This window comes from Cetorhinus maximus, chromosome 10 (genome assembly GCF_964194155.1).
Source record: "Cetorhinus maximus chromosome 10, sCetMax3.hap1.1, whole genome shotgun sequence".
Taxonomy (NCBI): Eukaryota; Metazoa; Chordata; class Chondrichthyes; order Lamniformes; family Cetorhinidae; genus Cetorhinus; species Cetorhinus maximus.
In genome coordinates, this window is record NC_135888.1 from 54,018,919 (window position 1) to 54,043,856 (window position 24,938).

Consider the following 24,938-nt stretch of genomic DNA (forward strand, 5'->3'; position numbering starts at 1 on the left):
GCTGAATTATGGTCCAATTGACCAGAGAACTGACCCAAGTCACGTTACTGATGTATCAACCTCAGTAATGGGCGGTACAAAAACAACTGAAGTGCCTGCAAAATTGGAACTTATTAAGTGTCAACAAAAAGGACTGAAAGTGCAAAATGATCCTTCCAAGACAATGACCAGAGACATTGATATACAGGTGCTTGCCAGTGCTAAAACACAAGGTAGATTAGCTGGAATCCAGGCAAGTGGACATTTTGCAAAAGACCATTCAAAATCTGCAGAGGAAGGAATGATATAGTTCGTGAATTATATAAAAAAAAGCTGAAGGGTTAGAATGGACCATAAAACTCCAGAGGGAGAAAGTGACTGACATTGCTCAAAGAGAAGTGGAAAAGTCTCATTTGAAATGGGATTGGGAGAAATTAAAGGTCCTAAAATATTCAAAGAACAAACCAAGCAGGAGCATGACACCTTTTTTTGTGAACATAAAAAGCATCTCAGCAACATCCTTGAAATGGCTAAAAGAGATTTTGATCAGAGACGAAATGAGATGTCAGTGCACAAAAATGCCATGTTGACTTTGCTAAATTGAATGAATTTACCATGTGTGAGTTCAGAAAATTAGCTTAAAGATGGCATTATATCTACAGCTAATAAAAAGGATGATTGGCCCGTGGACTTAAATGAAACATTCTTTACTGAGTTAAAGACTGGGAATAAGAGGAAAAAGAAACAAAAGTTGAGTTATGATAATTCTATGATGTGTCAATTCTGTTAATATTACTTGTTACATTTATGGACTTTGTTTTGTTTAAATCTTTCTAATTGTACAACATGACGTGTATTTGTGAAACGAGATAAGTTTACTTGTATAGAATATGATAAGCTATTTGTTAGAGGTTTATGATGTTAAGTTTGTCTGAGGTTGATGTAAGGCCGTTGTAAATAAACCTTCACTGTTGTGAAGCTTTCTTTCTTTCAAGGGGAATTGGCGTTAGGAACTAGAGATTGTTTGAAGTTAGTTGTATCTGTATTTGTGGGTGTTAGGAACAAGTTTTAGCTTTAAGTTTAATTTATATTTCTGTATTTATGTGTTAAGGGAACCTGAGTTTTAGTTTCACTTTAAACTGATGCCTGTAACTCAGGGGGGGTCGTTTGTATGCCTGCATTCTAATGAGTTTTTACGACTCTTGAAGTAGGAAAAACTATGCTGTTGCCTAGCAGTGGTTGCGGGGGTGCGTGGGGTGAGGGTTGGTGGGGCACAGAGACAGAGCAGCAGTTTTAATTGAGTTGGAAATCAGTGCCAGGAGGCGCTGGACTCAGGAGAGGGAATTGCAGGAAGCAGGTTCCAAACAATGAAAAGAAAAGTCCCAAAACCAGGGAGTGGATCAGGAGAAAGGTCCCGGGAAGACAGTGAAGTCAAGGGAGAAGGACAGGAATCTGAAGAAGGTCCGGCTCAGTGAAGTTTAAGTTAGGAGCAGAGGAGAAGTCTCCAAATTAAAGAGAGAAAGCTGCAGAAAGCAGACTTAAAGCAAAATAGGCTTGCAAGAATCCAGAAGATCAAAGGAGACAGCCGAAGGTCTGTAACTCTTTATCATGGGCGTGTGAAGCAGTGCTGTTCTGTTGGCACAGCTGAATATCTGAGAGAGAGTGTGTGGAAGGCGATGCTTGAGTTCACATGGCGAACCAGGGGAAAAGAGCATCAGAAGAAGAGATCAAAACCCTAGAGGTGGACCCTTGTGGAAGGTGCCTGAGAGAAAGAGAAAGCGTTGTTTGGGAGAAGATTCCAAAGTGAGTTCTTGAGAGTGGAATTGGAAACCCTTGTGTGAAAAACAAGAGTTCAGTGAGACAGGTTGGCTCACGGTGTGACAAGCATATGGGGAGAGCTGATGAGGGATCCATAGCATCTGTCTGGAGTGGCATCTGTCACTTGGTTTCAGAGTGTGGTGTGTCTGACCACGGGTCACCTAGTGGTTTACATGGACGTTGTATTTGCTGCGAACATTAGAATATAACAGAGCTTTTGTAACTTGTGTTATCCTTACAAATCTGTATACATCTGTAAAGCAATAGTTGTGGATGAAGGAGTATTGTAATATAATTCATCTTTTCTTGTTCAATAAATGTTTTATTCTTTTGTTAAAATTTCATCAACTGACTCCTGTTACTCTGTTCAGTAGCCGTCCTCCACGATTCCAAACAAACAATAAAAGTTAGGATCTATCAAGCTAGGATCCACCCAGGGACCTGACTTGTCCAAGAATAACATCAGCCGTGATTGTAACAGAGGGCAGGGTGGCAGCTTGAACTGATGGAAGGCAGAGTGACAGCCTGAATTGAGGGCAGGCAGAGTGACAGCTTGAAACAAGGGAGGGCAAAGAGACAGTTTGTACCTAGGGAGGGCAGTGACAGCTTGAATTGAGGGAGAGCGTAGAGTGACAGCTTCAACCGAGGGAGGGCAGAGTGACAGTTTGAACCAAGGGTAGGCAGAGTGAGAAATTGAACTGAGGGAGGGCAGAGTGACAGCTTGAACAAAGGGCGGGCAGAGTGAGAAATTGAATGAGGGAGGGCAGAGTGACAGCTTGAACAAAGGGCGGGCAGAGTGAGAAATTGAGCGAGGGAGGGCAGAGTGACAGCTTGAACCGAGGGAGGGCAGAGTGACGAATTGAACCGAGGGCAGACAGAGGAACTGCTTGAACCGAGGGCGGGCAGAGTTACAGCTGGAACCGAGGGAGAGCAGAGTGACAACTGGAACTGAGGGAGGGCAGAGTGACAACTGGAACCGAGGGCGGGCAGAGTGACAGTTTGAATTGAGGCGGGCAGAGTTACAACTTGAATCGAGGGAGGGCAGAGTTATAACACTCCTGGCCTACCAAAATCCAACTTGAATGGAGACAGCTGATGATTTGAATGGCCAGCTGCGTCCATAAAGGGTGCATACATGAAATGCCCCCATTCCTGTCCCAGTGAAAATGGAAATTGCCGTGTTTGGGGACTGGATATAGGATTTTTGGCCACTTCCACCATGATGGAGAGGCTCTCCATCATGAGGAAAATCTGGGCCTAAATGTTTGACATTTTTAGGGTGCAGATTCTCGTTGAAGTACACTACCAATTTAATGCCTTCAACGTTTGTATTTCCTCTTCAGACTTTCATATACATTCTCCTCTGGTGCAAGTGGAGGAATGTTGGCTTTACTAGCAACTTAAGTTATGAAGTCTGTGCAACTTTACTCATCGTCATTCTCACGTTAACTGACTTTGAAGATGACCAGTTTATTTAAACGCAGCTGCTTAATTTGTACTAGTTTTTCAGTTTGGTATTCATGCAGCTTGGCTCAATTAGTAGTCAGATTGTGGGCTCAAACTCCACTTGAGGATTTATACGCAATCTAGGCTAATGGTCCAGTGTATTATGGAGGGAATTATTTATATATATATATTTTTATTAGTTCTTGCGTCGCTGGCTAGGCCAGAATTTAATACCCATCCCTAATTTGCCCATCCTTTGTTTAGAGGGCATTTAAGAGTCAACCACATTGCAGCCAGACCAGATGAGGACAGCAGATTTCCTTCCCTAAAGGACATTAGTGAACCAGATGGGTTTTTACAACAATCAGCAATGGTTTCATGGTCATCATTAGATTTTTTAATTCCATATTTTTTATCAAATTCAACCCTCTGCTGTGGTGGGATTCGAACCCTGGTCCCCAGAGCATTATCCTGGGTTTCTGGATTACCAATCCAGTGACAATACTACTACGCCACCGCCTCCCCTTATCCTGTATGAAAAGCTGTTGTTCAGACAAGATGTTAAGCTCAAATCCCAACTGAGGTCTGTTCCAATGATTTGAGATTGATGTTAAAAATCCTGTGGCACTTTTTGAAGAGGAGCAGGAAGTTCCCCCAGTGCCTTGACAAACATTACACCAAAACTAAGTTAACTGGTCTTCCACCTCATTAATATTTGTGGGACCTTGTGGTGTACATAATATCTCCCCCATTCACCTACTATTTTCAGGAACTTAGGCGCAGGAGTAGCCATTCAGCCCATTGAGGCTGCTCTGCCATTCAACACGATCATAGCTGATCATCCATGTGAATGCCTTTTTCCACACACTATCCCATGTTCCTTTATGTTATTGATATTTAGAAATCTGTTAATCTCTGCTTTAAACATATGCAATGACTGATTTTCTACAGCCCTCCGGGGTGGAGAATTCCAAAGATTCACAACCCTTTGGGGTAGAGAATTCCAAAGATTTACAACCCTCTGAGTAAACAAATTTCTCCTCACCTTGGTCCCAACTGGCTTCCCCCGATTTTATAATTGTGTCCCTGGTCCTAAACTCCCTAACCAGGGGAAACATCTTACCTGCATCTACCCTGTCTATCCCTTTAAGTATTTTGTAGCTTTCAATGAGATTACCTCTCATTTTTTGAAACTCTAGAGAATGCAGGCCTAATTTCCCCAATCTGTCTTCATAGGATTGTCCTGCCATCCCGGGAACAAGTCTGCTGAACATTCGCTGCACTCCCTCTATGGCAATAACATAGTTCCTAAGGCGAGGGGACCAAAACTGCACACACTACTCCAGGTGTGGTTTAACCAAAGTTCTATACAATTGAAGTAAGACTTTGCTCCTCCTGTACTCAAATCCTCTTGCGATAAAGGCTAACATACCATTAGCCTTCTTAATTGATTGCTGCACCTGTATGTTAGCTTTCAATGACTTATTGATGAGGACACCCCAGTCCTTTTGTACATCTACAATTTCAAATCTGTCACTATTTACTCTGCACATCTGTTCCCCCTACCAAAGTGGATAACCTTACATTTTCCCACATTATACACTATCTGCCATGTTCTTGCCCACTCACTAAGTGTCCAAATCCCCTTGAAGCTGCTTTGCATCTTCCTCACAACACACATTCCCACTTAGCTTTGTGTCATCCTTGAACTTGGAAATATTACATTTGGTCCCTACATCCAAATTATTGATGTATATTGTGAACATCTGGGGCCCAAGTACTGATCCTTGTGGTAGCCCACTAGTCACAGCCTGCCAACATGGGAATGATCACTGCCATTTAAAATAAACATTGGTGTGTCAGTTGCTTTGAAATGTTTCATAGATGTCAAGAACTATATATAACACTATAGCAAGTGCTATTTTTTTCTTTAAATACAATAATGAAGTGCTTTCAGTTCAGATTGTAACTCTTTATTCATTTAGCTTTGCCATATTGTGGCAATGGATTACTCAGTGGCCTGTGTCTTGATATCACTTTGGACCTTGGTTGTACAGTAAAAGGTGATGTTAAAGTTTAGAAAAAACAGTCATTAGAAAAAGATTGTGGCAGAAATTCAGTTAACTTGCTGGCTTTTTCAGCATTTATTGAACACTGGTCTCAGCAATAAACAATATGGTTTCTGTTGTTTTCTCATTGAGCTGCACAGAGAGTCGCATAACAATATCGGCAAGCGATTGAGGAAGCTTCAGCTAGCATGGAATGTTTAGTGAACTGTAGGTGCCTGTGATGAAGGTCTGCTTGATTTTTTTTACACTATGTATATATAAACAGAATGTTTAGTGAACTGTAGGTGCCTGTGATGAAGGTCTGCTTGATTTTTTTTTACACTTTGTATATATAAACAGAATGTATATATAAATCTCTGGTTTGGCCACAACTAGAGTATTGCATCCACTTTTGGTCACAGCATTTTAGGAAGGTCTTTAGGAAGATGAGATTTACAAGAATAGTTCCAGGGATGAGGGATTTTAGCTACAAGGTTATTTTGGGGAAGCTGGAGGTGTCCCCCTTGGAGCAAAGGAGATTGCAGGAGATTTGATAGAGGTGTACAAGATTACGATAGGTTTGGATGAGGTAGACAAATAAAAACTGTCCTCTTTAGCCGGTGGTGCAAGGGCTATGTTTAAAAAACTAGATTTAAGGTTTTGGACAAGAGATACAAGGGGGATGTGAGGAAGAACGTTTTTACTCAGTGGTAATGATCTGGAATTCACTGCCTACAAGGATGGTGGAAGTGGAGACGACCAACCATTTTGAAAAGAAATTTGATAGAAACTTGAGGGAAACAAACTTGTAGGATTAAGGGGATAGCGAACAAAAGAGCATAAGAATAGGAGTAGGAGTAGGCCACTCAGCCCCTCGAGCCTGTTCTTCTATTCAATAATATCATGGCTGATCTGATTGTGGCACTAACTCCGTTTTCCTGCCTGATCCTCATAACATTTGACTCCCTTGTCAGTCAAAAATCTGCCTAACTCAGCCTTGAATATATTCAATGACTAATACTGGCTGGGGAAGAGAATTCCAAACATAAACAACCCTCTGGAGAAGGAATTTCTCCTCATCTCCATCTTAAATGGGAGGGAGACTCCTTATTTTTAAACTGTGTCCCCTAGTTCTAGATTTCCCCATGACGGGGAACATTCTCTCAGCATCTATCCTGCGAAGTCCCCTCAGGATCTTAAATGTTACAATAAGCTCACCTCTCATTCTTCTAAACTCCAATGAATATAGGCCCAACCTGCTCAACCTTTCCTCATAAGACAAACCCCTCGTCCCAGGATCAGACTTGTGAACCTTCTCTGAACTGGTTCCAATACTGGATTGCCCTTTAGAGAATCGGCATTGACTTGATGGCCTGAATGGCCTCCTTCCATGCCGTACGATTCTAAATAGACTTCTGAAGCTGTATGTTGGCTTATTGTTATGTTAACAAAGTATTGATAATGAATTCAGAGCTGAATCAAGAATGATTTTAGGATAAACCTTGTCCAAAACTAATATACTTTTCCTTTGTGAATGCTCAGTGTGTTTAAACTGCTATGGTGCCACTTCTGGACTGTTGTCTGAAGTTCAGATGATGCCAATATTTCTTCCAAGAAAATGTTCCAACACCTTGTAGTTCTGTATTTTGCCATCAAAATTGATGCAATTTCTGTTGTTGAATGTCACTTCTAATTTGGAACAGCAAAATATTTACTGATTCTGTTGTCTTTTTCTTACAACAGGGTTTATCTGATTCAAACAACTATCATGAATTCTGTAGATTTTTGGCTCGGCTGAAGACCAATTATCAGCTGGGTGAAATAGTGATGGTGGAAGGTTACCCTGAAATTATTAGATTGATTGCTAACTTCACAGTCACCAGTCTGCAGGTAAGAAGCCTTAATTTGATTGAGTCCCAGTCTTTTTCCAAGTTTGCAGATGGCACAAAACTAGGTGGAAGTGTGGGTTGTGAGGCGGATGCAAAGATGCTTCAAAGAAATTTGGAGAGGCTAAACAAGTGGGCAAAATTTGACAGATGGAATACAATGTGGAGAAATGTGAGGTTATCCACTTTGGTAGGAAAAACAGAAATACAGAGTATTTCTTAAATAGTGAGAGGCTGGGAGTGCTAAACTTCCAAGGGTCTTGTCTGTCCTTGTTCATGAATCACTGAAAGCTAACATGCAGGTACAGCAAGCAATTAAGAAGGCAAATGGTTTGTTGGCCTTTATTACAATAAGATTTGAGTATAGGAGTAAAGATGTCTTACTGCAATTATATAGAGCCTTGGCGAGACTGCACGTGGAGTTGAATGGCCTACTCCTGCTCCTAAGTCCTATGTTTTTATGTTATTAAAGGAGGAGAAAGAGGTGGAGAAGTTTAGAAGTTTAGAGAGAGAATTACAGAAGCTAAGGACGGGGTAATTCAAGGCACGGTTGGCAATGGTGGAGTGAAGAGGTCTCGATGAGTCAAATTGTCACAGAGTTAACATGGGAAATTTAAGTAAACCATGCCAATCAGGAGCTGATGATTTTACTTTTTGTTTTTACGTTCACTGTTGCAGCAGTATTGTGGAATTAAGTGTTGATTTCAAAATTTCCTGTTGAGGGAGTTTATCAGTGAAACCTAAAACTAGAAACTCTAATTATACATAGATACCGAGATCATATAAGTATAATTTTTCTCCTGTAGTCTTAACCATTATATTTTTGAAAAAAATATTCTTTTGCCAAATGACCACAGTTAAAGAATTTGCATGCAATGTATTGGTTGGGCTTGGGCTCCCTGTCCTCCAATGCTTCAATGTATACTAGTGAGGGAAGAACAAGGGCAGCAGACACATGAGAATACCACTGCTTGCAACTTCCCGTCCAACTCACACTCCATCTTAATTTGGGAACTTTATTGTCTTCCTTTCTCTGTCACTCGATCACAAGGGGAACTCCCTTTCAAACAGCACTGTGGATGTACGTACACCAGACGGACTGCAGTGGTTCAAGAGAACAGCTCATCACCATCTTTTGATGGGCAATGTGCTGGCTTTGCCAGAGACCTTTACATCCCATGAATAAATGAGTACAAAAGATGTTGAGGGGATGGTTTAGTGGGACAGTTAGCTGAGTTTTGGACAAGTTGGAATGCATGGCCAATAGCAGGCCTTAAATCAGTTGCAACGCTGCAATTAGTGAATGTGGGTAGCCAAGTGCGTTATGTTTCAATCTAACCCATATTAATGGGATGAAAGCCTCTTAAGTCTGCTCCTGCCGCAATTTGTTGTAAGGGCCACATGGTGAAATGGGTTTGGTTATTTTCAAAACAAAAACAAAAATACCTGGAAAAACTCAGCAGGTCTGGCAGCATCTGCGGATAGGAGCGGTGGGGGGGGGGGGGGGGGGGGGGCTGGATAGAGGGCCAGTGATAGGCGGAGATAACCAAAAGATGTCACAGACAAAAGGACAAAGAGGTGCTGAGGGTGGTGATATTATCTAAAGGAATGTGCTAATTAAGGGTAGAAAGCAGGACGAGCAAGGTACAGATAGCCCTAGTGGGGGTGGGGTGGGGGGAAGGGATCGAAATAGACTAAAAGGTAGGGATAAAACAATGGATGGAAATACACTTAAAAATAATGGAAGTAGGTGGGAAAAGAAAAATCTATATAAATTATTGGAAAAAACAAAAAGGAGGCGGAAAATCGGAAAGGGGGTGGGAATGGAGAAGATAGTTCATGATCTAAGATTGTTGAACTCAATATTAAGTCCAGAAGGCTGTAAAGTGCCTAGCCGGAAGATGAGGTGCTGTTCCTCCAGTTTGCGTTGAGCTTCACTGGAACAATGCAGCAAGCATAGGACGGACATGTGGGCATGAGAGCAGGGTGGAGTGTTGAAATGGCAAGCGACAGGGAGGTCTGGGTAATACTTGTGAACAGACCGAAGGTGTTCTGCAAAGCGGTCACCCAGTCTGCGTTTGGTCTCTCCAATGTAGAGGAAACCGCATTGGGAGCAACGAATGCAGTAGACTAAGTTGAGGGAAGTGCAAGTGAAATGCTGCTTCACTTGAAAAGAGTGTTTGGGCCCTTGGACGGTGAGGAGAGGGGAAGTAAAGGGGCAGGTGTTGCACCTTCTGCAGTTGCATGGGAAGGTGCCGTGGGAGGGGGTTGAGGTGTAGGGGATGATGGAGGAGTGGACCAGGGTGTCCCGGAGGGAACGATCCCTGCAGAATGCCGCCAGTGGGGGGGTGAAGGGAAGATGTGTTTGGTGGTGGCATCATGCTGGAGTTGGCGGAAATGGCGGAGGATGATCCTTTGAATGTGGAGGCTGGTGGGGTGATAAGTGAGGACAAGGGGGACCCTATCATGTTTCTGGGAGTGGGAAGAAGGTGTGAGGGCGGATGCGCAGGAGATGGGCCGGACACGGTTGAGGGCCCTGTCAACCGCTGTGGGCGGAAAACCTCTGTTAAGGAAGAAGGAGAAGGAGGACATGTCAGAGGAACTGTTTTTGAAAGTGGCATCATCAGAACAGATGCGAAGGAGGCGAAGGAATTGAGAGAATGGGATGGAGTCCTTACAGGAAGCGGGGTGTGAGGAGCTGTAGTCGAGGTAGCTGTGGGAGTCGGTAGGCTTGTAATGGATATTGGTGGACAGTCTATCACCAGAAATTGAGACAGAGAGGTCAAGGAAGGGAAGGGAAGTGTCAGAGATGGACCATGTGAAAATGATGGAGGGGTGGAAATTGGAAGCAAAATTAATAAATTTTTCCAGGTCCAGATGAGAGCATGAAGCAGCACCGAAGTAATCATCGATGTACCGGAGAAAGAGTTGTGGGAGGGGGCCGGAGTAGGACTGGAACAAGGAATGTTCCACATACCCCATGAAGGGACAGGCATAGCTGGGGCCCATGCGGGTAACCATAGCCACACCTTTTATTTGGAGGAAGTGAGAGGAGTTTAAGGAGAAATTGTTCAGTGTGAGAACAAGTTCAGCCAGACGGAGGAGAGTAGTGGTGGATGGGGATTGTTCGGGCCTCTGTTCGAGGAAGAAGCGGAGAGCCATCAGACCATCCTGGTGGGGGATGGAGGTGTAGAGGGACTGGACGTCCATGGTGAAGAGGAGTGGCTGGGGCCAGGGAACTGGAAATTGTTGATATGATGTAGGGTGTCAGAGGAATCACGGATGTAGGTGGGAAGGGACTGGACAAGGGGAGAGAGAAGGGAGTCAAGATAGCAAGAAATGAGTTCCATGGGGCAGGAACAGGCTGACACAATCGGTCTGCCGGGACAGTCCTGTTTGTGGATTTTGGGTAGGAGGTAGAAGCGGGTCGTCCGAGGTTGGGAGACTATCAGGTTGGAAGCTGTGGAAGGAAGATCTCTAGAGGAGATGAGGTCAGTAACAGTCCTGGAAACAATGGCTTGATGTTCAGTGGTAGGGTCATGGTCCAGGGAGAGGTAGGAGGAAGTGTCTGCGAGTTGACGCTCAGCCTCTGCGAGGTAGAGGTCAGTGCGCCAGACAACAACAGCACCACCCTTGTCAGCGGGTTTGATGACAATGTCAGGGTTGGACCTGAGAGAACGGAGTGCAGCAAGTTCAGAGAGAGACAGGTTAGAGTGAGTGAGAGGAGCAGAGAAATTGAGACGACTAATGTCACGCCGACAGTTCTCAATGAATAGATCAAGAGAAGGTAAGAATCCGGAGGGAGGGGTCCATGTGGAGGGAGAATATTGGAGGTGGGTAAAAGGATCCGTTGAACGGGGAGAGGACTCCTGCCCAAAGAAGTGAGCACGGAGACGAAGGTGGCGGAAGAAGAGTTCAGCATCGTGCCGAGCCCGAAATTCATTGAGATGAGGGCGTAAGGGTATGAAACTAAGTCCTTTGCTGAGCACTGAACGTTCAGTGTCGGAGAGGGGAAGGTCAGGGGGTATGGTGAATACACGGCCGGGGCTGGGATTGGAAGACGGGATGGGGACAGAGGTTCAGGCAGGGGTGGAGGGTCCTGAATGGGTGTTGGTTTCGATGAGTTGTTGGAGCTTGCGTTCCTTTGCACCTGAAAGAAAGAGACAAAGTTTCTTGTTGAGGCGTCGGGTGAGACGAAGAATAAAATGAAACTGGGGGCACGCGCGGCTTTGAAAAAGGGTGCTGTGGTGCTGCTGGAGGGAGAGGTCGAGTGTGTTCATATGGCGGCTCATGGCACTGAGTGTGGATCTCAGAATGCGACGAGAACAGCAGTCTAGGAGCATTGTATGTCCCGGAGATACCTGTGATCCTGGGTGGATTCGAAACATGAGGGATGGAACTTCAGTTGAAATCCACTTGGGGTAAGTCGGAGACGGAGACAGTCACTGAGGAAGGAAATATGGCTGTGAAAGCGGGTTTTAGTAAACACCTTGTCAAACAAGAGAAATGGAGAGCAATGAAGGTGAACAAGGCAAAAGAGAGATATGAAAATCCTGACAGAGAGAAGAACAAAACTTCTTCAAGGTAGGCATTCCTTGAAGAGAAGTGGCAGTCAATTAAACACTAAGATAAAAACAAAAAACTGCGGATGCTGGAAATCCAAAACAAAAACAAAAATACTTGGAAAAACTCAGCAGGTCCGGCAGCATCTGCGGATAGGAGCACAGTTAACGTTTTGAGTCCGAATGACCCTTCAACAGAACTAAGTAAAAATAGAAGAGATTTATAGAAGAAAAATAGAAGGTTATTTTCAAATCAGCTTCCAGTGACTGTAGACCCACAGTACAAGTTGGCAAATGTGTTCATAGAGGCCACAAGAAAAGCTGGCATATGAAATGGAAAAAAACATTTCAAAGCAAAAAGATTTATCTGAGGTTACAGTTAAAGCATGTTGTTGGAGCAGCATTGAGGGAGCTCTGCATGTTTTTTTTTCCTTATTCTTTCATCGGATGTGGGCATCTCTGGCAAGGCCACATTTGTTGCCCGTCCCTAATTGCCCTTGAACTGACCTGGCCAGGTTATTTCAAAGGGCAGTTAAGAATCAACCACATTGCTGTGGGCCTGGAGTCACATGTAGGCCAGACCAGGTAAGTGTGGTAGATTTCCTTCCATACAGGACATTAGTGAACCAGATGGGTTTTACAACAATCGATGATAGTTTCACTAGCTGTATATTCCAGATTTATTAACTGAACTCAAATTCTGACAGCTTCCATGGTGGGATTTGAACCCATGCCCCCAGAGCATTAGCCTGGGTCTCTGGATCACTAGATTACCATTACGGCACCTTCTCCCACAAGTGCCAGAATGAACATGTGATTAAGGCCCTGAACAGCAGAAGTACAAATCTATTCTCTTCTTTAGCACTGTTATCACTATGTTTATGAGCATAAAATTTGCCAAAAATGCACAGATTTTGAAAAGGTGCCCTTCTCCAGACAGACCAGCTATTTATTTTGTACACATTCAGTATTAACTGTCTGTTAAAGGCAGTGATCTGCCTAATGCACTTGTCTGATATCTCCTTATCTGCTATTCTACTGCAAGTGTTAACCCATTTAAAATAAACTTTAGAGTCCGTGTTAAGATAGTGGTCAAAACAATGTCAGGTGGACAGGTTTAGGGTTTATCTGCTAATGTCACCAACTAGATCTTATATTAGTTATAACTTAGACCCAATTAAAAATAATTTTAGAAATAACATTGCGAGGGAGTAAAACATCACACTGTATATTTTTATAAAATATATATAGACATCGTCATGGCTAAGAACTGAACGAAGGTCCTGAAAATGGCCGAATTTGTATCTGTCTGTGACCCCCGAACAAAAAAGAGCTGCCTGGCAGTATTGGGGAAACCTGCACGTTATTATCTCTAGGGAGCCACTAATGACCCCCTGTGGGCTGCACAGGCCAAATTCAAAGAGAGCTATACAAAGGTCATCTGCATTTCATAACCTAGGTTGACCAACATGAATCGGCTTGACTGCTAAGATAAAGGACCCTGCAACCTTGCTTTCAAGTCTTAATGGTCGAGACATCTAACATTCTCAGGGACCCAGACGAGGGTGTTATGGCACAGCCGATGGCAAATGCTGAGCTGTTTAAATCCCAAAGTGAAACATGAAACAACTGCCACAACTTGTTTTGCAGTTTGTATAAATTTTTAGCTGTGTGCCTTGAATTTAGTAGTAATCAGACCCACAAGTCTTATAAGTTTTTACAAAACTAGATTAAACATTATTAATAGAAGAAGTTACTTTAAGTACATAAATCGACCTACAAATTACTACTATGATAACTACTAAATCCCCGAATCAATCCAACTCCCAGTTACACTTTCGTTAAAGCAACAGTAAGACATTCAGATTTTAAAAGACCCAAGCAAAGAAACATGATACCCTGAACAAGTTGAATTCAAAGTGAGTTCTCTTAACTTCAGTCCCTTGAAGACAGCAGCTTGAGGCACAAATGCTGACGGCTTTTTCACAGACTTGTAAGATCTTAAAAATGCCTTCCCTTACAAAACAGACTCCTCTTCTTTGTACAAAAACAAAAATACCTGGAAAATCTCAGCAGGTCTGACAGCATCTGCGGAGAGGCATACATTCCTCTCTGCAGATGCTGTCAGACCTGCTGAGTTTTTCCAGGTATTTTTGTTTTTGTTTCAGATTTCCAGCATCCGCAGTATTTTGCTTTTCTCTTCTTTATACATATCTTCCTCTTTGAATACAAATACCCATTGTTTCACTATGTCTGTGGACTTTATCTCCCTGATAATAAAACCCTCTCATGGCACTAAGTTTTAACAGTAATTTTTGGGGAAAAATAAACACATGTTTCTAAACTTCAGCTGGCTAGGTGACACATTTCACTCCTCCTTTAAAACAACCCAGTCTAGTTTATTTCAAAATGCAAATGTTCCCTTGACACCCATGTTCCTAAACTTTCCCATGTTTACCTAATTAACATTTCAAACCTAACCTCTCTTCTTAGATCAAAGCACCCAGACCAGATGCCTCTAATTCAATTAAATCTCACACATACACATAGACACACGCCACTATTATTCTATTTTACAATAAATTCCAATAACATTATGAGAATTATTATATCTTCTTGAGAAGGGATACACATTCTTTGTCAAAGCCAGTGTGGAGAGATGGGAGTCACGTGACATGGGCCTCAGGCTTGTGGAACCAGTAATATTGCCTTGCTGAATTGCAAAGCTTAGCCTGCTGTTTACCATCTAACTGGCAGACTCACAGAAAAGGAGCTCTGCCCGGGTTGAATACCTGGCCCCATCTACACTTCTTCTGCTGGACGTTCTGTACCATTACCTACAAGACTGATTCATCTCTGCATGCCAAACTCATCGAATGATGTCAACACCACTGGAAAAGTGAATTATACAGGATCGGCTTTCAGCCCACTGACCTCTGTGAAGGAATGTCTCATTGGAATTTGATTTTGGACTCTGGAACCCACGTGAAACAATATTTCTTTTCTGTGCGGTATCTGCACTGGGGAAGGGGAAAACAAATCGAAACACCTTTCTGTTTACAAACAGGTGGTGAGAGGAGAAATTAGTGCTGTTTCGTTTAACCCCCCATATCAGGAATTGGGAGCTCAAATCCGGGATCACCCATTTGAATTTTACCAGAGTCCAAGTAAGACACGAGCCAAATCTGATATAAAAGAGCAAATTGGAAACCAAAAGGAAAATCTCGGTGACTGGAACAAATTTTAAAACACAAGTAACTTACCACAGCAAATTCCTTTTCCCAACACTAAGAAAATGGCAGCTTTTGATGCCCAGTTGTGGATCAAGCAAGGAGATCTGAATGGTTAAACATTAGCACCCCTTAGCACAGAGGAACTGAAAGCTGTAGCTAGGGAGGTACAGTTAAAGTTACCCAGTAAAGTGAAGAAAAATGAACTGATCCAGTTGTTGGTGGAACTTTTGGATCACACATATCCGATAAAACAGGTAGATATAGAGCTCAGCCGTGATTCTGAATCCCTTCCCTTGGTCAAATTTGATCTGGAAAAGCTCAGGATGCAACTCGAATTTAAGGAGAGGGAAAGAAAGGCTCAGGAGAGGGAACAGGAAAGGGAAAAAGAATTCCAGTTCTGAAAATTTGAAATGGAGCTAGCAGCTTAAAGGGAGAGAGAGAGAGACGAGACAGCTGGAAGCTGCGAGGGAAATGTATACCAGGTAGCAACCCCTATCTCTCTAACCTAGAACTACTCTCTGCGGCCCTCAGGTATGCTAGATTCATTCCCAAATTCGAAGAGAGTGACATGTGTCATTTTTTGCCACTTTTGAGAAAGTAGCAGGACAGCTAAAATGGCCATTAAATATCTGGACATTTTTATTTCGAGGGCAGCTATCAATGAGAGTCCTAGAGGTCTACTCCATGCTGACCCCTGATGTGTCCATGAATTATGAGCAGACCAAGGCTGCCATCCTAAATGCCTATGAATTAGTCCTGGAGGCATATCACCTTCAATTCTGGAATGAATCACAGAATTGTTACAATATTGGAGTTGGCCATTTGGCCCAACATGTCTGCATCGGCTCACCAAATGAGCATTATGACTTAGTGCCATTCTGCTGCCTTTTCCCCATAACCCTGCACATTGTTTCTATTTAAATAATCATTGAATGCCCTCTAGAATGCCTTGATTGAACCTACGTCAACCACTCTTCCAGGCAGTGCATCCCAGACTCGCACCACTCGCTGTTTGAAAAAGCTTTTTCTCATATCACATTTGCTTCTTTTGCAAATCATTTTAAATCTGTGCCCTCTTGTCCTCGATCCTTTAACGAGCGGGAACATTTTCTCCCTATCTACTCTATCCAGCTGTCTCATGGTTTTGAACCCCTCTATCAAAGCTCCTCTCAGCCTTCTCCTCCCCAAAGAGAACAGTCCCAATCCTTCCGATCTATCTTCGTAACTGAAGTTTCTCATCCCTGGAACCATTCTTGTAAACCTCTTCTGCACTCTTTCCAATGCGTTCACATCCTTCCTATACTGTGCCACCCAGAAATATACTCCAGCTGAGGTCTAATTAGTGTCTAATATAAGCTCCTCATAATCTCCCTGCTGTTGTACTCTATGTCCCTATTGATAAAGCTCAGGATAAGCCCTGTATGCTTTATTAACTGCTCTCTCCACCTGTCCTGCCACCTTCAATGATCTATGCACATATACATCTAGGTCCCTCTGCTCCTGCACACAATTAAGAATTGTACCCCTTATTTTATGTTGGCTGTCCTAATTCTTCCTTCCAAAATGCATCTTCTCACCCTTCTCTGCATTGAGCTTGATCTGCCACCTATCTGCCCACTCCACCAACTTGTCCATGTCCTTTTATAGTTTTGTACTGTCATCCTCACAGTTTACAGTGCTTCCAAGTTTTGTATCATCTGCAAACTTCAAAATTGTCTCCTGCACACCAAACTCTAGATCATTAATATATATCAGGAAAAGCAAGGGTCCCAATACCGACCCCTGGGGAACTCCACTACTAACCTTCTTCCAGCCTGAAAAATATCCATTGACCATTACCCTCTGTTTCCAATTGCTCAGCCAATTTTGTATCCATGTTGCTACTGTCCCTTTTATTCCATGCGCTATAACTTTTCTCACAAGTCTGTTGTGTGGCACTGTATCGAATGCATTTGGAAAGTCCATGTACACCACATTAATAGCATTACCCTCATTTACCCTCTCTGTTACCTCTTCAAAAAACTCCAGCAAGTTACTTAAATATGATTTCCCCTTTAGAAATCCATGTCTGAGTGTCTTCCTAATCAACTCACATTTTTCCATGTGACTACTAATTCTATCCTGAATAATTGTCTCTAGAAACTTCCACACCACTGAAGTTAAACAGAAGTATTCAATGAACGGTATGGCACTAGGAAGTTCTGAGGAGCAAAGGGGCATTGGCGTGTGTGTCCATAGATCTCTGAAGGCAGAGGGGCATGTTAGTGAGGTGGTGAAAAAAGCATATGGGACATTTGCCTTTATCAATCAAGGCATAGATTACAAAAGTAGAGAGGTCATGTTGGAGTTGTATAGAACCTTGTGAGGCCACAGCTGGAGTATTGTGTGCAGTTCTGGCCGTCACATTATAGAAAGGATGTGATTGCACTGGAGGGGGTGCAGAGGAGATTCACCAGGATGTTGCCTGGTATGAAACATTTAAGTTCTGAAGAGAGGTTGGATAGACTTGGGTTGTTTTCGTTGGAGCAGAGAAGACTGAAGGGTAACCTGATCGATGCGTACAAGATTACGAGGGGCATGGACAAGGTGGATAGGGAGCAGCTGTTCCTCTTAGTTGAAGGGTCAGTCACAAGGGGACATAAGTTCAAGGTGAGGGGCAGGAGGTTTAGGGGGGATGTGGGGAAAAACCTTTTTACCCAGAGGGTGGTGACGGTCTGGAATGCACTGCCTGGGAGGGTGGTGGAGGTGGGTTGCCTCACATCCTTTAAAAAGTACCTGGATGAGCACTTGGCACGTCATAACATTCAAGGCTATGGGCCAAGTGCTGGTAAATGGGATTAGGTAGGTAGGTCAGATGTTTCTGATGTGTCGGTGCAGACTCGATGGGCTGAAGGTCCTCTTCTGCACTGTGATTTTGTGATTCTGTGACTGGTCTGTAACTGCTGGGCTTATCCTTAGAACTTTTTTTGAACAAGAGTATAATGTTGGCTCGTAAGAAGCCCACGCAAATCAACATTGAGTTCGAATGACTGTGGTAAATCTTGTTCGACCGATGGGTAAGATCCCAACAACCCCACGCACCTATGAGGGGCTGCGTGAGTTGGTATTGTTGGACAAATTCAAAAATTGTTTACCTTCCAACCTGCGAATGCTCTTAGAGGAGCAGAGTCCTCACATCCAGGAATGCGGCAGTCACAGCAGACAGCTATGATCTCACCCATAGGACACTCAGACAGACCCTTTCCAAACCATTCCTATGAACATTGGAAAGATAGGCAGGGCGACCTAAATAGGAAAGGACCACCCACCCGGAAAAGAAAACACAAAGGACGGTGCAAGAAGCCCTCCTGCAGCCTGAAAGGAGAACCCTAGAGACTGGGTTGCTCCTATTGCAATAAAATAGGCCATTCCAGGCCTGAGTTCTGGGGATTGCAAGTGAAGCTTGTATGTTTAATAGGGCACCACAGGAGTAGTCTCCTGAAGGATGCCCCAATGGGTATTAGGGCAGAGCAGACAGAGACTCTCATTACAGAAACCTACCCTTTGGAGGGTATGGCACAATGTGCATCTGAGCTGGACAAACTCACAGTTTCCAGAGTTTTGTCCTTTCAGGAACAGTGTCTCCCCTACCCGTCCCAAAATATGAGCAAGTCCGTTGTACTGCTCCGGGACACAAGGCTACTCAGTCCTGAATGTTAGAAGGAAGCCTGAACCTACCCCTGAGTCCACCCTGAAAGCCAAAGCACTGATCAGTGGAGTGGGAGGAGGATCTGTGTTTGCACCCCTCCACCTAGAGTGTGACCTTGTTTCAGGGCCTGTCATGGTAGTAATTGTCCCTGAACTACCAGTAGCAGGAATTGATTTCCTCCTTGGAAACTATTTGGCTTGCGGCAAGGTGTCAGCCAGCAAAAGAAAAGAGGTCAATGTCAGCCAGCAGAAATCTGCAGGAGAGCAGAAAGCTGGGGAAGGTCCAGAGGGTGAAACAGCACCCATCAACATTGAGCAAGAACTGCTTGAATGTAGTAAGGCCGAAGCCAGACCAGTAAAGTTAAGAGGTCCAGGAAAGGCCAATAGAATTTAAAATTGACTATCAGAATTTCCCAGAATTAAACAATGAGCAGAGAAAGAGATAGTGAAGGGGAGGATGTAGTCGAGGAGCTTGAAGGAAGGCAAGCTATTAAACCAAGACAAAGATTAAGTAATTGCCAGAGGTATGGCTGGCAGAATCCTTCTTTCTGATAGTAAATAGGGACAAAGGGAGTTCCCAAACTGATGAACAGATTGGGAGTGAGATGCCTCCCCCAGTCGAAAAGCCACAAGAGCGTGTAGCTGGAGTTGCACCTCTACTTGAGGGCAGTGGTGTTCCAGGAGACCTGGAACAAGTTAGGAGAGCACCCACTCCCAATCCAAAGGCCCCAGCTAAGAAGTCATTGATTTGTCTGGCTGGCAGCTTTATGGCGAAAATAAATGGGGAACAGTAAAGTTCCAAAATTAGCCCAAAAAGTGTGAGGGTGATGCCCACTTAGTTGAAAAGCCACCAGGAGGTACAGCGGGAGCTGACCATCCACCAGAGGGCAATAATGTTCTGAAAGACTTGGAGCCTCCCACCGACTGACTAGCAGAGCGATTGCAACAAGGTTGGATCCCGTACCCACCCGCCTTAGTGCAGAATTGTGAGGCGACCTGACAGGGCTTCCCCCTGCATTTAAAATGATCCATAACAACCCACCAAGCTACAGCACTCTAGCCCTACCTGGTACGGATGCAGGAGAGGCCCCTTACCGGAGGCAGCCTTCTTATCATCTGGGCCCAGAAAGGCTGGCCCAAGTTCAGGAACAATTGCCTGCCTGTTGCTGTGCCAACCCATAGTACCTAGGAGCAATAACTGGAACACCCCAGTGGTGCTAGCGCCTGAGCTGGACACGAAACTGGAATCCCCAAAAGAGGCCAAAGTCCCATTAAAACACCCCAATCTCCTGGCAATTGGCCTAACCACAGTCCCTGGTTTTGAACAACTGAACCCACAGGTTACCAAGGTGGACAAGGAGGAGCTAAGCTGGACCACAGCCACTTAGCCCTATGATCAAAGGACCTGGCACTCTCAGAGTGAGATACTGGCATTGCCCTGAGCAGCTGGACACACCCCCTATGTGCTAACCACCCTGTAAAACCCCCAGACCCTTTAGAGGACACTTAATCAGGAGAGACCAAAAGCATCACTTACGCCTGATTTCTAACTGAGGATAATTAAGAACTCCAACCCCAACTTTCCATAAATACAGATTTGAATCTTCCCAGGTCACCTAATCATTCCACATCTCAGGACAGGACAGGACAATGTCCTTGCTGATGCACTAGCTAACGTTTACACCGCTAAAAAATGCAGCAGGGAACTGCCATTGCCTCTGCTAGCTGTGTGCCTGACGTGTCAAGCGAATGAGAGAATGAATGCATACTTCTTTATCTCCTGTTCTTCCTTCGTAAGACCACATCAAAAAAATGAAATAGAATTTGTTTTTTTTCTCTGAGGCTGCAAGGACTGTGAAGGACTAAGATCTCACATTGTTTATTTTTATGAAATGTGTATAGATATCCTTTTGGTTAATTTTAAAATTTTAAAAACTGACAAAAATCCTTAAAGTGGTTCATTCAATGTCTGTTTGAGACCCCCAGACAAAAAGAGCTGCCTTTTGTCAATATCGGGGAAACTCACATTATTATCGCTGGGGAGCCACCAATGACACCATGTGGGCTACACAGGCCAAATTTAAAGAGAACTATACAAAGGCGATCTGCATTTCATAACCTAGTCTGGTGAACGGGAGTCTGCTTACTGCTAAGACAAAGAGCCCCGCGACCTTCCTTTCAATGGTTGAAACATCTAACATTCCCGGGTATCCAGACGAGGGATACAAAGACAGTGTGGAGAGATGGGAGTCATGTGACATGGACCTCTGGCTTGTGGAACCAGTAATATTGCCTTGCTGAACTGCAAAGCTCAGTCTGCTATTTACCAGCTAACTGGCAGCCTCACACAAAAGGAGTTCTGCCCAGGTTGAACATCTGGCCCCATCTGCACTCTTTCTGATGGAAATTCTGTACCATCACCTACAAGACTGATTCACCTCTGCATGCCTATCTCATTGTGTGAAGTCAACACCACCGGAAAAGTGAATTATATAGCATCGGATTTCAGCCCACTGACCACTGTGAAGGAATGCCTCATTGGACTTTGATTCTGGAACCCACATGAAACAATATTTATTTTCTCTGTGCTGTATATCTTTTCTCTATCCCTCTCTTTACTTTCTGAAGGCGAGGCTGACATTGTAAAACTGCTACGTGTTTAGAGTTTACCCAAATAAACTAAGCCTTTGAGTTCATACTATCTCGAGTTTCTGTGGGGTTATTAATAGAAAATTGGATCGCACCAAAACCGAGGGGTTGGGAAATACACCACCGCTTAGAAAGAGGGAAACAAATCAAAACACATTTCTGTTTACGGACGGGTGCTGAGAGGAGAAGTTAGTGCTGGTTAAATTAACCTCCCTCCTGTCTGTAACTACGTTGACTTTCTCCCAAGATAGATGTGTTAACTTCTGTTAGTACAGTCCAGGCGATTTTGCAATCCCTTCCTTGTGTATGTGGCTGCCTAACAATACCTGTGAATGACTGAGTCTCTTATGAACAGAAACTTTTATTCTCTGCTATTTATAGATTAATATAGTGCAGGTATCAAGATTTTTGTTTTTTTCCAAACCTCTTTATCCTGGATTGTTTTGGCACTCACATTTTGGACCATTCATGTGGACCTATAGAGAGGTTTTGGTAAAATTCCCAGGTTAATCTTGTTTGTTATTGGGTGCAGCAACAATATTTCTATTTTGTCTTAGACCTTGATTAAAGTATGAAACATAAAAAAGATCTATTAAATAAATGTTGAACAACAATTAATCTAACAATGATACAATACAGGGATGAGTATACTGTAGGACTCTCATCTAAACCCCATGGCATATTAAATTACAAATAAGTTACAAATCCAAGAAATCATTTAATCTTTTGTACAGGTCTACTTGTAAATTGAAAGTGCCTTGGCTTTCTTCTCCTGAACCCTCTCAGGGCAACTGTGAAACCTGAGAGAATATTTTAACTATATATCACAGAGAGGAAGTTCATCGTATTTTTTACCAACATGCCCACAGTTCTAGGAGTGAGCTCTCCTTATCTTTTTATACCTTGGGATAAGAGGGCTAACCCACTTACAGTCCTCTTAGAATCAATAAAGAGCTGTTGGTAAAATACAAAACTGAATCACCCAGGAATTTGTATGTATTTGAAAACTGGGGGTCAGAGATTTCCTCTAAACCTTGTTGCCAGGTACTTCCCTGACTTTTCTGGGAGTTAAGAAATATCTGTTTAACGATTGAGAGTCAGCGGAATAGCTACAAAAAATACCTTAGACAAAATACCTCTCTAATATAATAGGAGATCCAACAGTTAATCCTAAATCATGGTTAAAACAATTATTGGAGAATGCCCACTAGCTCCTCTTGTTATGTCATAAGACAAAAAAATAACCACTAGGTTTCTGTATATGGGCTAAAGTTATGTCCATATTTATTAAATAGAATAATATGCTGAAGGGAAAAGATAAGTGAGATGTAATAAGTTATAATAATTAAACTTGCACTATACATAAACTGTTTGACTTTTGGGAGAATGAGCAGCAGAGCACTGGCCAGCTTTTTGTTCCAGCAGCAATGTGATTTTGTAGCTCCGGCCTCATCCAGATTTGACAGGTGAGCAGTAGGCGCACAAGTGCATTTTTGCCTGATTAAGGTCTCAAGATTGGGCCAGGACAGTGGCTGCCAGCCAGGGAAGCTACAGGGTGAGGGGCGTGACTGCAGAAGGTTGGATTCCCAGGACAGAACACCTGCTCCTCCAGCATTCTCAAAAATAGTTCAACACTCGCCTTGGTAGGCCTATTCAGTTTTATTGCCCATGGAACTGGTCAGAGTGTACTCTGTGCAAACTCCCCTAGTTCCGATTTAAAATGGCAATCATTGTCCTGTTTATATCATTGGACCCTGATTTACATATTAAAAGGGGCCTAAACACCTGAAACAGGAGGGGAATTTGGAGACCTGCCATAGGCCCCTTTCAAGGTGGAACCTACCACATCTCTTATTATTAGGGTGCTAACCACTTTGAAACTGCCTTGCCCCATTAATGCCAGTGCAGGCAGTGAAAATCGACCCCAGTGTCTAAATTTATTATAGGTCTTTTTAGCAAGTTCTCAGTCACTCAGTCATTAATGCTATATACATAAGATTATTATTTGGATGTATTTGGATTTCCAAAAGGCATTCGATAAGGTGCCACATAAAAGGTTACTGTGAAAGATAAGAACTCATAGGGCTGAATTTTGCCGTCAGCGAGCAGGGGGCAGGGCTTGCTCGCCGACGCGTAAAATGACGTGGGATGACGTCGCGGGTGGGAACCCCCGACGTCATCCCACCCCATTTAAATCTTTAGGAAGGTGGGCCCACAGCAAAATCAGCTGCGGGCCCGCCAACCTGTCAATGGCCAATTGAGGCCATTAACAGGATAATTAAAACAATTAAAGGACCTGCCCGTCCAACCTTAAGAGCTGTCAGCGATCTCCCTGAGGCAGCACTTAGCCTCAGGGAGATGTGCGCTCTTTCGTGCGCATGTGCGAAAGAGCGCACTCTCGCTTTTGGGGAATCCTCCCCCGCTTGCACAGGGAGCATAGCACTTCCCGGCGGAAGTCACCACACGTAAAATGGCGGCGGGGCCCGCTTCTCCGGCGGGGATCGGCTCCCCGCCCACCGGAGATTGGGTCGGGCCCACCCGCCCAGAAGGCAGAAAATTCTGCCCATAGTGTTGGAGGTGATATATTAGCATAGATAGAGGATTGGCTGCGGACAGGAAACAGAGAGTCAGGATAAATGGGTCATTTTCAGGTTGGAAATCTGTAACTAGTGGAGTGCCGCAGGGATCAGTGCTGGACCTCAATTATTTACAATCTATATTAATGACTTGTATTGTAGTCTAATTTGCCAATGATGGAAAGATAGGTAAGAAAGCAACTTGTGAGGAGGATTCAACGTGTCTGCAAAGGGCTATAGATAGGTTAAATAAACGGACAAAAAATGGACAGATGTAGTATAATTTGGGAAGATGTGAGGTTGTCCACTTCGGTAGGAAGCATTGAAAGGCAGAATATTATTTAAATGAAGAGAGACTGCAGAATGCTGCAGTACAGAGGGATCTGGGTGTCCTTGTACATGAATCACAAAAAGTTAACATTCAGGTACAGCATGTAATTAGAAAGGCAAATGGAATGTTGGCCTATAATGCAAGGGGGATGGAGCATAAAAGTAACAAGTCTTGCTACAACTGTACAGGACATTGGTGAGACCACACCTGGAGTACTGAGTACAGTTTTGGTCTCCTTACTTAAGGAGGGATATACTCGTACTGAAAACAGTTGAGAGAAGTTTCACAAGGCTGATTCCTGGGATGGAGGGGTTGTTTTATGAGGAAAGATTGGGCAGATTGGGACTATAATGATTGGAATTTAGAAGAATGAGTGATGATTTTGGTGGAACAAAAAAAGTTTCTTTGGGAGCTTGACAGGATAGATGCTAGGAGGATGTTTCCGCCCGGGGGAATCTAGAACTAGAGGACACAGTTTAAAAATATGGGGTCTCCCATTCAAGACAGAGATGAGGAGGAATTTCTTCTCTCAGGGGGTCATCAGTTTGGAATTCCTTTTCACAGAGAGCAGTGGAGGCTGAGCCATTGAATATATTCAAGGCTAAGTTAGACAGATTTTTGATCTGTAAGGGAGTCAAAGTTATTGGGGAGCAGGTAGGAAAGTGGAGTTAAGGCCGCAATCGGATCAGCCATGAACTTACTGAATGAGAGAGTAAGCTCAAG

At 43.6% G+C, this 24,938-nt stretch overlaps 1 protein-coding gene across 1 annotated transcript in view; it reads left to right on the forward strand.

The window, feature by feature from the left end:
* Window positions 1–24,938, forward strand: part of LOC144685323 (ran-binding protein 17-like) — a 947,082-nt gene that overhangs the window by 170,439 nt on the left and 751,705 nt on the right. Inside the window, exon 10 of the mRNA XM_078549733.1 lies at window positions 7,035–7,181. Within this exon, the coding sequence (XP_078405859.1) occupies window positions 7,035–7,181 (147 nt within the window). The remainder of the gene's footprint in view (window positions 1–7,034; window positions 7,182–24,938) is intronic.